This window comes from Vespula pensylvanica, chromosome 1 (assembly GCF_014466175.1).
Source record: "Vespula pensylvanica isolate Volc-1 chromosome 1, ASM1446617v1, whole genome shotgun sequence".
Lineage (NCBI taxonomy): Eukaryota > Metazoa > Arthropoda > Insecta > Hymenoptera > Vespidae > Vespula > Vespula pensylvanica.
In genome coordinates this window covers 7,539,209-7,555,262 of record NC_057685.1, presented here as the reverse complement: position 1 = coordinate 7,555,262, position 16,054 = coordinate 7,539,209, and the positions used below count along the sequence as shown (strand labels likewise).

The window sequence follows — 16,054 nt, the reverse complement described above, 5'->3', positions numbered from 1 at the left end:
CACCCCAACGCGAGATTTTGAAATGCTTCTTCTTTGAAAATTTCTTTTCGCGTTTCTTCGATGTGTCTAATCTTCTTAAATTAAACTGTACGTCGAATATTTAAAAAATTCAGTACGCATATTAAATAATTTGGATAAATAATCGATGTAATCTAAGATGAGAAACGCCAAAAGAAATAAAAGAAACATTCCAAACGAATAATTTATATTTTGTGATATTCATAAATTCCCTATAATTCCAATTTTTCATCAAGCAGCAGGATCAACAGTCTCCTCCTGTACGTTTTTCGGTATCGAGGAATTATCGTTATTGTTTTCACGTCCTTCCGTGCCCTCGTCATTGTCCATAGGAAATTCGAAAATGGGTTTAAAACCACCGAAAAGTTGTGGTTTGAAGTTTTCCGGATCGAATTCGCTTTTCTTTGACGATTCATCGTCGGTATCGACAACATCATCGGTCTTCTCATCATCGGATGTCGCTTTATCCTTAGACTCGATAACAACAACATTCCAACCATTTTTAGCTGGGGCCTCGGCTCTCAGGCTGGCTACAAACGGTGCCATGAAATTCTGAGGGGATGGTGCAGAACTCGAAGAACTGGAGGGTTGCTGAGAGGGCAAGAGAACCGGTCGTTGATCGTTCCTATTTATTTTCGAGCCATCATCTTTAACGTCGACGTCCAGACGATGAGACGCTTCAGCCGTAGGCGTGTAGACATAAGCTATTGGCGTAGACGAAGGATGATTGTTGTTTGGCATACGATGAAGAGTTGCCGAGATAACGCCCTCGCTTTTTCTTCTCGAGAAAGGTACGAAATCTTGAAGATAAGGAATAACGTTTACGTGATCACCATCTTCCTTTTCCTCGTCCCTTTCGTTCGACGGACGATTTTCATGACGTTGATCGCTCGGAACAAGTATGGGAGTCTCTCTCACGGGTCCAGCATATATGGAAGAATCTACTCTATCAAGAGAATAAGAAAAATCTCCGATCGGACGACCGTTGTAAAGATCGATCATCGTCGACTCTTCTTCGTTGATCTTTTCTCTATCCTTGTCGTCTCGAAGAAGAGTCTCCGGTGGAAGAGGACGATGTGGTCCTCTAGTCCCTACTACCACACTCTCGTCTTTGTCCGCAGAATCGTCAGGATCTATGTTAACCGCTGTGTTCACAGGATATACTACGTAAACCGGTGCCTCAGCTACTGAATCACGAACATCCTTTCTACGTTCCATCTCTTGAGCCATCGTGTTCTTAGTGTCCTGATCTGGATCGTTATTACTGGAAGATGCCAAACCCGTTACCTCGTCCTCTTCTTCGAGCTCTCCTCGTTGTTGGATCATTTGCAAGGTGGTTACCCGTGGTGGATCTGCCGTTCTACGCCGCGGAAACAAAGGTGGTCTTGGTGGCATCTGAGGTGGTTCCTCCGAATAACGCTCGGACGTCTCTTCGTCCTCCAAGCGCAATTTCTGCTTTTGACCTGGCAACCGATTTGGCTGATTTGTATTCTCGTCGCTCTCTCCTCTGGAAGTTGGTTGTGCCGCTGCTGGGTGACGAAATCTCTTGATCGTTGGCTCACTTTCCTGAACAGGGGCGATGTTTTCTGCTATTGTAGAAGATGATCCAGCGAGTCTAATGGCATGGATCGGTGGTGGGGGTGGATTTAATCTTTGAAGGTATGACAAGGCAGGTGGTATGGGCCTTCTCGATGGTGGATGAACGTGAGACGGTTGTCTAATCCTATTAGGATATGCTTGCGGTGCTGGTATTGTACCTATGTTCTCCGGATTACGATGACCATGTGAGACTTTTGCGTTTGGCCTAAATTGTGGCAATATGTTCGGTAATTTTGTGTCAGAAGGATATGGTCGTCTTCGAATCGCTAAGGAATCAGATATAGGAGGAGGAAGAGGAGGCGGAGGAAATGGTTTTCCACGTGCAGGAGGTAAAGGAAGCCTTTGAGGTGGTCTTGGGTAATCGGGTCTTGCAGTTCCACCATGTTGATGATGGAAATAGTACGGTGGAGGTGGCCTTGGTCTTTCGGCGGGTGGTGTAAGATTTTCAGAAAGTTGAGGAAGATGATCGTCTACCGTTGAAACAGAATCTGGCTTAGTTTTCGGAGGCAGTGTCGTTGTTGAAGGTGGGAGCTCTTGAACCGTACCATCAGCTTCGTTAATAATGACAATGTGTTCTTCAACCGGATATTTTTCTTCTTCCGTTTTAGGAAAAGCTACGCGGTTAGGATCCTTCTCTTCGTTTCGAACATCTTTCTGTTCTATAAGCATAGTACCCCGAACGATAGAGGACTGTATTTTTGATGATTCGATTTCGTTACTATTTTTTAAAGGTGGTCCTGAATTCGGTGGCCACCATTTTTGAGGACTATATCCGAAATTAGATTCAACGGCTACCGATGGAAGGGCTACCGTTCTCTGTGGATCTGTCTCAAGGTCATAACCATCTTGACCAGTTGACATTTCACCATATATCGGTCTAAAGGAAGCTTCCGCACCTGTCAAACCTCCATAAGGATTCTCACCGATCGCTGTACCAGGCGAGTAGTATCCTCCACCCTCCACATTTTGCCTGTTCCCAAGTACGAAAGACACCGTATCCTGATCCGGTGGAACAACAATATTACTCGTACTTCCTACTAGAATTTGTCCACCCATTCCGAGCGGTCGTTGATGAATAACCTGATGTCCTCCCGCATTGGAAATCATCCCATCCAAAATGCCAGGTCTTCGATTATCAACAACATTCTCAAAGGTTGGAAGTTCTCGATCATCAGAATCGATAGACATCGAAGTAACTGGATGTTGAACAACCTGGAACTGTAATGGATGGGTAGATACAATATTGCTCGATGGTGATGATGGAGCCGGAGTGGAAAACAATATAGTCGATTTCATCGTAGTACTTTCAGGTGTAGTAACGCTTGATTGAGTAGATGATGAAGTTGTACTCGAAACCATAAAATTCGGTGGAGCTGATATTGTACTTGAACTTATTGGTTCTTTAGGTACTTCCTTATCGAAAGAATAATCCTGCTCTTCGTTTGATTCTTCGTGCATGTCATAATCCTCATACATATCGTACTCTTCTTTTTTCGGAGGTAATTGTGCTGCTGGTTCTCTGTGAGAAGGTACTGCAAGATTATTTGGAGTATGATGATCGGAGTTTATCGTTTCTTGAAATTTCTTTATTGGAATGTTGAACGAAGAAAGAATGTCTTCGTAATCATTACTATTATCTATCGTATATCGTACGGTACTTGTGCTAGATGGTTTCCAAGTGGTAACGGGTGGTGCTTTTGTTGTAGTAGACATTGTAGTCGAAGGCATAGTAGTCGTCGTTGTGGTAGTTGTTGGTACAGTCGTAGACATCGTCGATGGACGTAACGTAGTTGGTTTCATGGTGGTGGTGGTAGTAGTAGTAGTAGTAGTCGTCGTTGTCGTTGTAGTACTTGCTTTTGGGATATATGTTTTTTTAACAGGATAATATAAAGTAGTTTCTCGATGATAAGGTCTATGATTATACGTGCTATAGCTATTCGAGCCACTTTGAACCTTCGTGTTCGCGTACGAACTCGAAATCAATGGATACTTATCCTTGTTATATTTATCGGAGGAATAACGAACGGGAAGATTGAGAAAGTCGTGAAAACTCGGTGAATTCGGATTTATCTCGTTCGGACTAACATCGTCGGGATCCTTATTCTCGATTTTCTTTTTCTTCGCGTGCAAATCAGCATCCTCTTCCGGTGACATTTCGCTTGTTTCTCTATCCTTGTCATTATCATCATTTTCCTCGTAACGATCAGTGTAATTTAAGATTTTCACTGCCGGTGCTTTCTCGTAATCAATTTTTCCGGTAATGGGATCTTTTTCTAAAGAAAAAGGTCTCCCACCGTTGAAAGCGAAGGAAAATGGTGGCCCATATCGTGGACCTTCATCGTCCTTGGCCAGAGAGAAAGAACCGACAGTGCTTTCTTCGGCATCGAGATCTAGGTCAAGGGCGTCCAGTAGAGTCGATCTTCCCAAAGATGCGTACTCGCGCTCGTCCATCTGAGTTTTCGTTTTCGGATCATTGTTGTCCAAATGACCACCCATCAGGTACTCGTTAACCACTTTACTAGCACTGGCTAGTGTCATTAATAACATCAACAGGATGGCACGCATCTTTCTCGTAGATATCTGAAACGATTTGACAGAAATACTAATTAACAAACGATTTGCTTCATTAATTCAATCTGCTGCAAATCTTTTTATATCTTATCTCTATTTTGCAAAACGGAAACTATTTAATCGTAAGCTATTATTAAATTTGAAGGATGTGCTATACGTCCCATCCTATTTAAATCCTTTTTTTTTAACTTCTTTTCTTCTCAAGTAGCGGGATCTCTAAGCAGAAGCATAGGAAAAGTAATAAGGAAGGTCTGACCGTCCTTCGTGACCTACATTTACAACTTATCCGATGCGTACGTATGTAGATCTTATGTTCGTTTTATAGTACACACGTATGCATATACCGGATTTGTCGTGACATTTAATTGCGTTACTGTAAAAACGCGTCACCGTTGCTTCGTATATATCATCGGATGTTCTAATGAATATGAATAAAGTTTCGAACGGCTAATAACGGATAATAATACGTAAAGTAAAGATGATGAAAAGAGAAAACAAGTAGAGCTAACTTCGAAAGAAAAAATAAATAAATAAAAATAGAACTTTAAAGAGACGATCATTTTAATAAGAATGTCTTTTTTGGACAACACAATAACATTTCAAACATCAATTACATTTCTTGCGATATAACTGCAAACACACTATCAGTTGATAAAAAATAAAAAAGACTACGAGTAAACGAGCATCGCGTCTCACGTCGAACGGAATCGTGTTCCAGCAGCTAACGGGTTTCGTATTCTTTTCCCGTTCTTCTTTCTTCTCTTTCATTGCTCTCGCACGACATTCTACTAGGTTTTGTTGAGACTACGGCACACACCAGCCAACAACATCAGCTTCGGGCGCCGTATTTGGCATTAGCATTTCGTTACTCGCACTTTCGAGCGGGCTTTCGATACCAGGAATGAAACATCCGAAAGGAATACTGTTTTACGATTTACCATGCATATTTACTGTGGATTCCTTTGTTCTTTTTTTTTTTTTTTAATGCCACTCTTTTGTTGATCTTTAAATTTAATCAAAAATACAAAACTATATGCATATTATTATCAGTATTTTCTATATTATAATATTTAATTATAATAAATGTATATACATATATATATATATAGAATTTTATTTTACTGTTATATATAATATTTATTATTTTATAATTTTTTTTTTTTTTTTACTATACCATTACCATTATTAATTCGTATCTACGAATTCATTACCGATTCGATATCGTTCGTTCGCGTTATTTTAATGACGACGCTCTCCGGTATGACCGCGAGAAAAATGAGAGCGTTGACCGTAAAAGATAGACGCGGGTCGACGAACGGGTATTTATGTGGGCGGTGGAAAGACCTCGGATTATTTCGATGAGTTCTAAAATCGTTCAAGGTCTTTTTCGGTCCTGGACCATGAGCCTGACCGTGACCCTACCTTAGGCATAACGTAACTCGAATTGACCTACTTCCTCAGAAGTTTCGGCTGTTCCATCCTTGAATGCGGTTTTGAGTACGATGACATGAATCATCGACATCCGTTCAGCCTTATCAACGCGTACTAAATAGATATTTCCGTGTATACAAGAATTATACGTGCTACTTTCTAATTAACTTCGTGTCTTTCTACATGAATTTTAATTAATTTTTTAGTATCTCCTCGCGCGTGATTTTTCCACACGTCATAAAACAATTTGTATCAATTTTCTTTTTCTTTTCAATATTGATTGTAAAGACTGAGAACAAATTTCACCTGTGATATATACATTAGTATAATTAAATGAACCTTATAAGAAAATGTAAGAAAAAGAAGATTCCTTCTACATACGTAGTCCAGATAAATTACTTCGTTCTAACCACTTCCTCTTTCTTATAAACGACCTGATGTCAACGGCATATGATTACATCTTCTTTTATGAATTCTAACATTTTATACGATAATAAGAAAATCTTCGCCAATGTATATCTACCTAATGTTATCACGTTGATTTTTTAATAGAATTTATATCATCAAATTTAATTTAGTCAAATTTAAATCTTTCCAATTCTTTAAATTTGTCATAAATTATCATATTTACCTGATAAATCGAAGAACGAGGAAAGATGAACGTTCTTAGATCACCAACAAGAATGAACCGGTCAATTACTCACACTCCTTCCGTTGATCCATAAGTGAACGATTTGACACGTGCTTGATTCTCGTAGGAATCCCGAGTTAGCTGATTTTCTTAGATATATTATGCGAAATAAGAAGAGAAAGAGAGAGAGATAGAGAGAGAGAAAAAAGAGATAAAGAGAAAGAGAAAAAGAAAAAGAATAAAAAGGAACTCGATGGATGATCGATCGCGATCTCGAGGGACTCCGTCTCTCTTCCTCCTTTAACGCAAAAGCGAGAGCTGGCCGCTCTGGAAAGATGCGGTGCTCGCCTTTAAGGATCAAACACTCGCAGTTCACGGAAACTCTCTCTCTACGGTCCGCGAGAAGGTCACGCGTCGACTGAAGAGGATGGACATTGTGATGGTAGCAGGAAGACGATGAGGTAGAAGCCACTGATGGTAAGACGAGGACGAAACTGTATAAGAGAAGGTGGTGGAGGAGAAGGAAGAAGAGTAGAAAGAGGTGGAAGAGGAAAAGGTGCCCGAAGAAAGCGACGTTCCTTACGTTGATGTTCGTAAAGGGAAGCCTCGCAATACGAATGAGTTTCTCGTTCCTGATTTAATCGTTGACTCGACGAATTTGGCCAAGAACCAATGTGCATCTTCGATTCCACCACCATTTACAAATTTCAATAGATTCCAATAATCCAATTCCATGTTTTCTTTTTAAAAATATATAGGTATCTTTATTGAAAGTGTATCTTGCAATTTTCTTTTATTTAAACATTTAATTAGAAATTTTTTATGATATTACCACTGATTTTTGTCTTACTATTGATATTCTGCTTCTTAAGAATCATAGAAAAAAAATTGAGAAAGATCAGTGTTTTTTTTTTTTTCTTTTTCTTTTCTTTTCTTTTTTTTATAATCACAAGTCAATAAAGTTTTCTTTTATATAAAATCAATGGTTACAGTAGAACGCAGAAAGAAATAATAAAATGGAAGGAATAATAAATGAACTAATTTTTATTCTATGAAAATCTTATCATAGATATTATTGTCCCAAGTAACTTTTCCTCTTCGTAGAAAAATATCGTAAGCAGAGAAGAAGAGCTGGAAGAACCAAGTTGGACCAGACTAATGAACGTCGTATGGACTCGACGGAACGGTACGCGGAACAGTTAGACGACGACCTACATTACAGGAACAACTCAGGGCCGAACAACGTGCTAGTTTCCTCAACATTAAACGCGAAAAATATATCGATGTAAGTTTTAGCCCTTTTTTTACAATAAAATCCTATAGATATTTAAAAGTCACTCAAAGCAAACAATTGTTAAATAAGCGTATTTTTTTAATTAAAATGCAGGTTATTTCCATCTATGGAAGCTATTGCAATAAGTTCTTACTCTTTAGACATCGCAAAAAGTATAAAAGATAATTATCTTTCAAAAAAAATTGACATGTTAACAATTTTTGTTAAAATCTTTATGTTTCTTATCGATATCAGATATGTGCCACGCCTGAATACAGGCAATACGTGTCACTATAATGTTGCCTATCACAGGGGATCAAAAAATTGATTACCGATAGATGACATTTGCGACTTGCGATCGCTATTATCGACGAAATATAAATTATCCGAAACATAAATTATGCTCACACGCATGATACTTAAAATATTTATATAAATATATACTCGTAAACAAATAGTAATTATAAATTACACAATAAAAAACATTATATAAAAATTATAATACATTTCATCAAACACATTTCCACATATTTTTAAAAATTATTAAAAGCGAAGTTAGACTTATTTGGAATATAAATTCAATCTAATGTAGAACTTTTGATATTTTTAGTTGACGTATAAACATAATAAAAATTAAAATATAGATATACGTATATTTAATCTTAAATTAATCAAATAAACCAAAAATGATATCTTCCTGGTCACTTTCATCTGAATATTTATTTCTGTATTTATTTAGAGATTCTTTAGTCCCATTGACTAAAATACTTTTCGTTGATTCTACTTTGGAAAATTTTTGAAGAATACAATCGTATTGATTAAATTTCATAATATCCTTCAATGTATATCCTTGTCTATTACAAATAGTTGTAACTGTTTTAAATTCGTTGCAATCTAAATTTTCTAATTTGTTAATAATTTCAATTTTCCCATATTTTGCATCTTCAAATAATTCCTGCACAAATTTTAAATAATCAATGATATCTTTGTCCATAGAAAGATCCATTGGTACTTTGCCTTCTTTATCTTTTTCATTATAGATTGCACCATAACTCAATAAAAGTTTTATAAGATCAATAAAATTGTTCTTAGCAGCCATATGAACAGCAGTCATACCATTTATTGATTTTAAATTAATGAACTCATTTAGTTTTTTAGTTTTCTTCACATTTATAAGCAAATTTGCAACTATATCCTTATTACCCATGAAAGTAGCAAAATGTAACGTTGTGTATTTTTTAGTATTAATTTGAATAAAATCAGCTTCATGCTTTAATAGCAACATTGCGATATCTGTATGATCATGATAAATGGCAACATGTAAAGGGCTATTACCATTATTATCTCTAGCATTAATGATTTCTTTTTGTATTGTAATACATTTAGCAACCTCTGTCTTATTTCCTACTTTTACATATTCAAATATTTTTTCTGTTAATTGAAGTATACTTTTAATTTCATCATTAGTAGTAAGTTTCATTGGTGTTTCAAATTTTAAAGTTTCAGCATTATATATTGCACCATTATTCAATAAATGTTTAACTATACTCTTATTTCCTCTTAGTGCAGCATAATGTAAAGGCATCCAATGATTTATATCTTGAGCATTTACCAATTTATATTTAGTAATAAAATTAATTATATTTTCTCTATATTGTAGTCGTTGAAATAATTTTTTCACTATACTTTCATCACAATTTTGTGCCATAGAATGTAATATAGTTGTTTTAAAATTATCCAATGGAACATTTAACAATTGAGCTCTATAAAAAATTAAAGATTCTATTGTTTTCCAGGATGCATTTTCATTCACAGCAGTAAACAGTTTTGTTATAGAAGTGATCATATCTGCAAACATTCTATTATCCAAATCTACTGGTTTTTTATTTTCAATGTTAGTAGCAGAAATATTTGCCCCATTTTCAAGTAATATCTTTGCTATAAAATAGTTATATGTTGCAGCACACAAATGCAATGGTGTATTACCATCATTATCAGTAATGTCAATATTTATACCTTTCTCTATTAAAAATTGTATCAAATTTGATAACTCGATAAAATTTAAATCATAATATGTATTTGTTTCAATAATGCTATGTAATATACATTTTCCATCTTTTGCAATGGCTTTAATATCAGCACCTTGCTCTATCAAATACTCTGCTATAATTACATTTTTTGCAAAATGCAATGGTGTATACCCTTTAAAATTAGGAATATTTACATCTGCACCTTTTTCTACTAAATATTCTACTATAGGAAAATTAACAGCTGTATGTAAAGGTGTGTTTCCTTCATTGTTTTTAGCATTTATATCAGCACCATTTTCCACAAGACACTTTACTATAGAAAGATGATTAGCATAATGTAATGGCGTGCTCTTAAATTTATCTGTAATATTTACATTAGCTCCTTTATCTATAAGAAGTTTTACCACAGGTAAATCACGTGTCAAATGCAATGGTGCTTTTAAATCATCAAAGCTATCAATAACACCATTAACATCTGTGCCAAGTTCTATCAATAAAGTTTGTAATCTTATGCAATGGCTATAGATAGCCCAATATAATGGACTACCACCACCTTTATTGTTAAGATCTGCACCATTTTTAACAAAAAACGTTATCATTTCTGGAGTTCCATTGTGTTTTACTAATAAACAAAGAGGTGTTCTACCATCATGTTCAGTGGCATTAATATCTGCTCCATTTTCTATAAGAAATTTCATTACTTCATCTGAATTCCAATTTCGAGAAGCCCAGTGTAAAAGTGTACCTCCTAATCTCTGTCGAGCATAATGGGTATTTATATAAATTCTATTTACATTAGCACCTTTTTCTACTAAAAGTTTAGCCATTTTTAAATTATTATCATAAAGAGCACATTGTAGAGGTGTATAGCCGTATACATTTTCTGCATCAATTTCTGCACCATTATTAATGAGAAATTCTGTAATTTCATATACAGGACATGATACAGCAAAATGTAATGCTGTGCTATTTTTAGAAGTACGTATGTTTATATCAGCCCCTAAGTTGCATAAAAATATGACAATTTGTAATTGTCCTTGTTTGACTGCTATAAATAAGGGTGTTTGACCCTCATCTGTTTTTAAATTAATATTAATTCCTTTATTAATTAGATCTGTTAGCAGTTCAAACATACCACTTTTGATAACATAGTGTAGTACTTTTTCTTCATTATTGTTATCAAATGTAACAATAGCCCCTTTTTCTACTAATAATGTAACTATATTTGTATTACTTTCTTCCATGGCATATTCTACAAGTGGTATATTACGATCTTTATCGTAAACTTTAATATTAACATCGGCACCTTTCTCTATAAGTTCTTCTATGATCTCTGTAGATTCCTTTTTTATAGCTACTTGCAAAGGAAACTTACCAGTATTATCACAGGTATTAACATTAGCCCCTTTTGAAATCAAATCTATAACTTTATTTAAATCATTCTTTTGAATAGCATCAAATAAATCATTAGACAGATCACTCTCCATTTTTTTTGTTATAGAGGACGACTGCTTTCTTGAAAATATATTATTCATAAACTGAAACAAAATAATATTATATATTAAACATTTTGATTGATTTATAACAAATATGTAATGTAAAAAAATATTACTGCTCTTTAAATTCTATAGAAATTAGATAATATTTAAAACTAAGGTATATCATTGCTTTCAGATTACTACAAAATATTGAAATAAATATTTACTTTTTTCTCTTTTTAAATGTGTGTGTATACACACACATTTGTGCAAAAAGAAAGTTTAATATTTAAATTCGACATAGCGACCTCTAATATTGTTTAACCTGTATCAGACATACATGACTTGCTCAGCATGTTGCAATCAAAATATGACTTTATCTGAACTGACTCTTCATGAACACGATATATAAAGATATTTATATCACATATTGCGTAATCATTAAAAATATTTTTAAAAGTTAAAAAACAGCGTCCAAGCATAAAATAGGATCCAGCATCAAATCATATTGTTCAATATAATTTTTTATTATTTAACATCAATATTTTATATCAATTCGAGATACTTTCTCAATCGATTCATAATCGATGACAATCTAATATATTTGATCAAATTCAAATTGAATTTTAATTAAATAATTAAAATTTTTTTCTAAATTATGCCATTAATCATATATTTTTTAATCATTTTTTTTTAATATTGGACTGTCCCAAAAGTATCTTTTGTTTTTATACATTGCCAGATAAAACAGTTTAAGATAGCTTAAAAAACTTTTGGGACAATCTAGATATATAGATTAAACATTAATATTAATGGATTAAACATTAACATAGAATTGAAGTGATAGTAAAAGACAAAAGAAATTGCAAGAAAAACAATATTTATGTCCTACCTTAAACGAGCAACTATTTTCTTTTGTTGCCACGCGATTGGTCCAACTTGTTAGAAATTTCACTTAAATAACCCGTGGTATTCTCACGAAGTTGCCTGTTACAGTAAACCTTCGATGAACTGTCTTCCCGTTTTATATCTTGCTGTAATCGATGATTGTAAAATATTACACCATATTATGAATTATCATATTTCACATATAAAGTACATATATCCTAAAACATATAATATGTTTTTATGTGTATTCACTTTAATAATATATTAAATTTCAAGCAATTGAATTTTAAAAGAATCGTCATGTAATTGATAATAAAAATGTAAGGTAAAATAGCGATTAAACAAATGGAAATATTCTAAAAATGATATATAATACGAGGTATTATCGAAGTTCAAACGTTTCTTTTTATATGTATTACAATTTGCAAAATCTTGCATTAAAATGTGAAAGTTTATAAATTATTTCTAGTTACGTTCATATCAACTATTACGCATGCGTATTAAAGCAGCAGTCAAGTATTTTTGATAATGCGAGGTTTTCAAGTGGAATCGGCGAATCCGACAGTCATTGCAGATTAGCCATTTGTGTAAGAACGTTGGAACGTAGCGTACGTAAATAAAAAGAAAAAATACATATAAGTTTTATGTTTTAAGATATCTGATCGATATTGTACTTTTTCTAGCTGCTGTCACAAATCGTGCAAAAAGTGTTGAGATGATCCTCCGAGTGAGTATTTTCATTGCCTTTTTGATCTTAACGATCGAGGCAAAAAAATACAACAATCAGAACGGCGATAAGTATCGACAATGGCAAGAATTCGAAGAATTTCTCGAGTGGAAGAAAATGAAAGAACAAAGAGAAAGAGAAGGGAAATGGTCGATCGATTTTACTGACAATTCATCAGATTCAATAAAAAATTATGAGAGGGAACATAGACGATCGCAAGATCCACCTCCGGTTGAAGACGCTGTTTTAATGGCAAGATATATTGTTAATCAAGCTGGTAAGTATGACGTAATGTTTATACACAATAAATTTTAATTTTGATCGTTTTTTAAGTTGAAACAATATTCTTTTTTTTTTTTTTCAATGTATAATGAATCAACAAAATCGCGACTCGAACGATCTATTTATATCGTGCAACTAAATATATCTTTAAATATTATAATAGTTGTTGCTTTTGATTAATTAAATTCTACGCTATCTTTACGAGTATTTCGTGAAGTTTGTTGCAATTACATTTCAACGAAATTATTATTATTATTATTATTATTATTATTGTCATTATTATTTTTTATTAAAAATATTGACTATTTTCCTATCACATAAGGTCAAACAGAGAATGTATTTATCGACATTATTTGAACTGTTAATTATTCCCGCTTATTTTTAATATTGACATAGTTCGTAAAGAGTGAACGTAGATATAAAAACTATAGACATGATCGAATGTTATTAGAATTAACATTGATTTGCATATGATATTAATATTATATAAAATCGATATAAAAAAATAAATTTTTTTGTTGCATATGTTGTTCCTTAACTTTGGATTATTATGAAAAACGTACATATACGAGTGATAATTATCTTCATTGTTTGTTTGTACGAATCGAGATCCGAACAAACATGTCCAAATATTTTATAAATGTTTTTAACTTCATTAGAATTTAAAAGAATTAATATATTTATTTACAACATGACGATTAAGAATTTCCTGATATGAAATGAATTTCACAAATCCTCGCTTGTAAGAAACCTTGCCAGTTATCCTTATATTCCCAAAAATAGTCAACTGTTACGGAAATACCTTGACGTCAATCGACGTTCTTTATTAATTTAAATAGAACATTTAAAATAAGAAATAATATATTTTTTGAAAACATCGTTATATTTTTAATTTATTTTCGAAATTAAAAAATTAAACGACAGTATCGATTTCGTTAAATAATAAACGATATTATTTTTATCATTTTTATAAATTTCATTTAAATAAAATAATTTTCAATTTTATTTTATCTAATTTCATGATAAGTGCATGTTATCAATATGATTTCATTGGTTATTTAAAAATTTTCATTTTCAAATTTCACGATTTCGAAATATTGAGAAGATTACAGAATTTATATTAATTTTCATGACATTAATTTTTCTATTAAAATTAATATTTTTATAGATTGGACCTCTGTGGCGACTATAAGTACACGACATGAAATTGAAACATTTCCAACAGTTAATTTAGTTTCCTTTTCTGATGGTCCGTTAGGTAATGGATCTGGAATACCTTATCTTTATCTTACACCTTTGGACTTTACATCACAAGATTTAACTGTATGTATCAATAAGTTTAATATTGAAAATATGTTGATATATGTTTCTAAATGAAATATATTATTCTTTCAGATAATGTAGCTACATGATAAGATATCATTATCAAACATTCTTTTGTCTTCTGTTTTTACAAATTCTATATAATTCTTTTGTATGTAAAATAAGGTATATATACGTGACAAGTATTAATCAGTTATATTATTATGATTACAGAGAGATAATCGAGCTACCCTTTTCATGACTTTAGCTCAAGAAAATTATTGTAGAGAAAAAATATGGGATCCAATGGATCCACGCTGTGCAAGGGTCATACTTACTGGAAAGATTAAAGCAGTTAGTAAAAAATGAATGAAATAATTTTTAACAAAGAATTTATATAAAATAAAAATTTAATATTATGATATTATAATATTTACAGATAAAAAATGATAATCCTGAGATAGAATTAGCTAAAAGTGCCGTGTTTGGACGTCATCCTGCTTTGGAGAACATGCCTGCAGGTACAATTAATTATTAATCTATGTGATTGTGTATGGTAATATTTGTAGAAATATTGTTAAAATATATATTTTTAAAATATATACTTTTCAGATCACCACTTCTATTTTGCCAAATTGAAAATGATATCTATCGCAGTTTTGGATACATTTGGTGGTCCAAAATATGTCAGTGTAAAGGATTACTTGCATCCACCGACACCAAATGTCACTGAAGAATTTTATAAACGTATTCGTAAACAGCAACAAGATTACGCGAGTGATTCTCAAGAAGCGTATAATATGAAACCAATGACAAATTTTCTAAATCCAATTGTCCATAATATCTAAATATTATATTAATAACCAAGCGTAGTCAACTTATATATTCATGGTAAATTTACAGTGTAAAATTCCATTATACTCATATTTTTTGAAATACTTGTATCACATTTTTTGAAATGTTTACACATTGTGATTACTATACTATGGACTGTGATACAAATTGATAATACCTAATGTAAATATTTAATAGAACAATATTTTTGACACTTTACCAAATATATAAATTAAACTATTTTCTCAAAAACTTGAAATTTTTTTTGTTATAAAGTTATTTTGTGTATGTTAAGATATATTCAGATCTATTTACAGTCAAAGAATATTCTTATTATTCATTTTCCTTTTTCTTATTTTTAAGTGGAATGAAAATAATAAGTAACATTTATTGGATATATTTTTTAATATTACATACAATTATTGAAATAAGAAGAAATATATTATTTTTGATATAAGATAATTCTTGAATATATAATAATTCAGAAAAATATAATGAAATTATTGTTGTTTCAAAATTCTTATAATTAAAGTTTGACTGATTTTACTCTCTCATTTTAGTTGACGTACATTAATTTATGGATTTACACTTACTGCTGCTATATTTGCAATAGCATTATCATCATTTGTCACATTTTCGATTTACAACAAAGTGCTAATTTTTTGGAGTCGCTTTTATCGTAAAAATATCATATGCAATTTTTGTACATTGAAATTTTCAGGAAATATTTAAACAGCACTATAATTTTGTTGACATTCACCAAATACTAATAACATATCAACACTTTCATCAAACGAGATATTTTAAATTTCTAATGGATTATGTATCTTAAAAAAACTAAACCAACTCTTCGATCATATAAACTTATAGATAAACACTTATAAATAAACACATAAATTTATAATAACTACATAAAAATGCCAAAATTTATTTAATTTCGTTTAAAAAATGTAGTACAGACTATTCTTTTGGCTATCTAGTGGATTTAGT

General features: G+C 32.4%; 2 protein-coding genes across 3 annotated transcripts; one reads left to right on the top strand and one right to left on the bottom strand.

Moving 5' to 3' along the window:
- Nucleotides 1–78: 78 nt before the first annotated feature.
- On the bottom strand, nucleotides 79–12,490 carry LOC122636071. 2 transcript variants are annotated; one of them, XM_043826936.1, is made up of 4 exons: nucleotides 12,393–12,490; nucleotides 11,924–12,137; nucleotides 10,929–11,091; nucleotides 79–4,197 (listed from the first exon to the last, which is right to left on the bottom strand). In XM_043826936.1, exons 3-4 carry the CDS (start codon nucleotides 10,950–10,952, stop codon nucleotides 250–252), a joined length of 3,972 nt encoding a protein of 1,323 aa, XP_043682871.1. In that variant the 5' UTR covers nucleotides 10,953–11,091; nucleotides 11,924–12,137; nucleotides 12,393–12,490; the 3' UTR covers nucleotides 79–249. The 2 variants fall into 2 exon arrangements, with proteins under 2 accessions (XP_043682871.1, XP_043682880.1); XM_043826945.1 differs by lacking the exons at nucleotides 10,929–11,091; nucleotides 11,924–12,137; nucleotides 12,393–12,490 and adding an exon at nucleotides 6,251–6,350.
- Nucleotides 12,393–15,316, top strand: LOC122636080 (protein CREG1). Its single transcript, XM_043826959.1, has 6 exons — nucleotides 12,393–12,527; nucleotides 12,603–12,923; nucleotides 14,097–14,251; nucleotides 14,465–14,584; nucleotides 14,670–14,751; nucleotides 14,843–15,316. The coding sequence occupies exons 2-6, from the start codon at nucleotides 12,635–12,637 to the stop codon at nucleotides 15,076–15,078; spliced, it is 882 nt and encodes a 293-aa protein (XP_043682894.1). The 5' UTR covers nucleotides 12,393–12,527; nucleotides 12,603–12,634; the 3' UTR covers nucleotides 15,079–15,316.
- The last annotated feature ends 738 nt before the right edge of the window (nucleotides 15,317–16,054 follow it).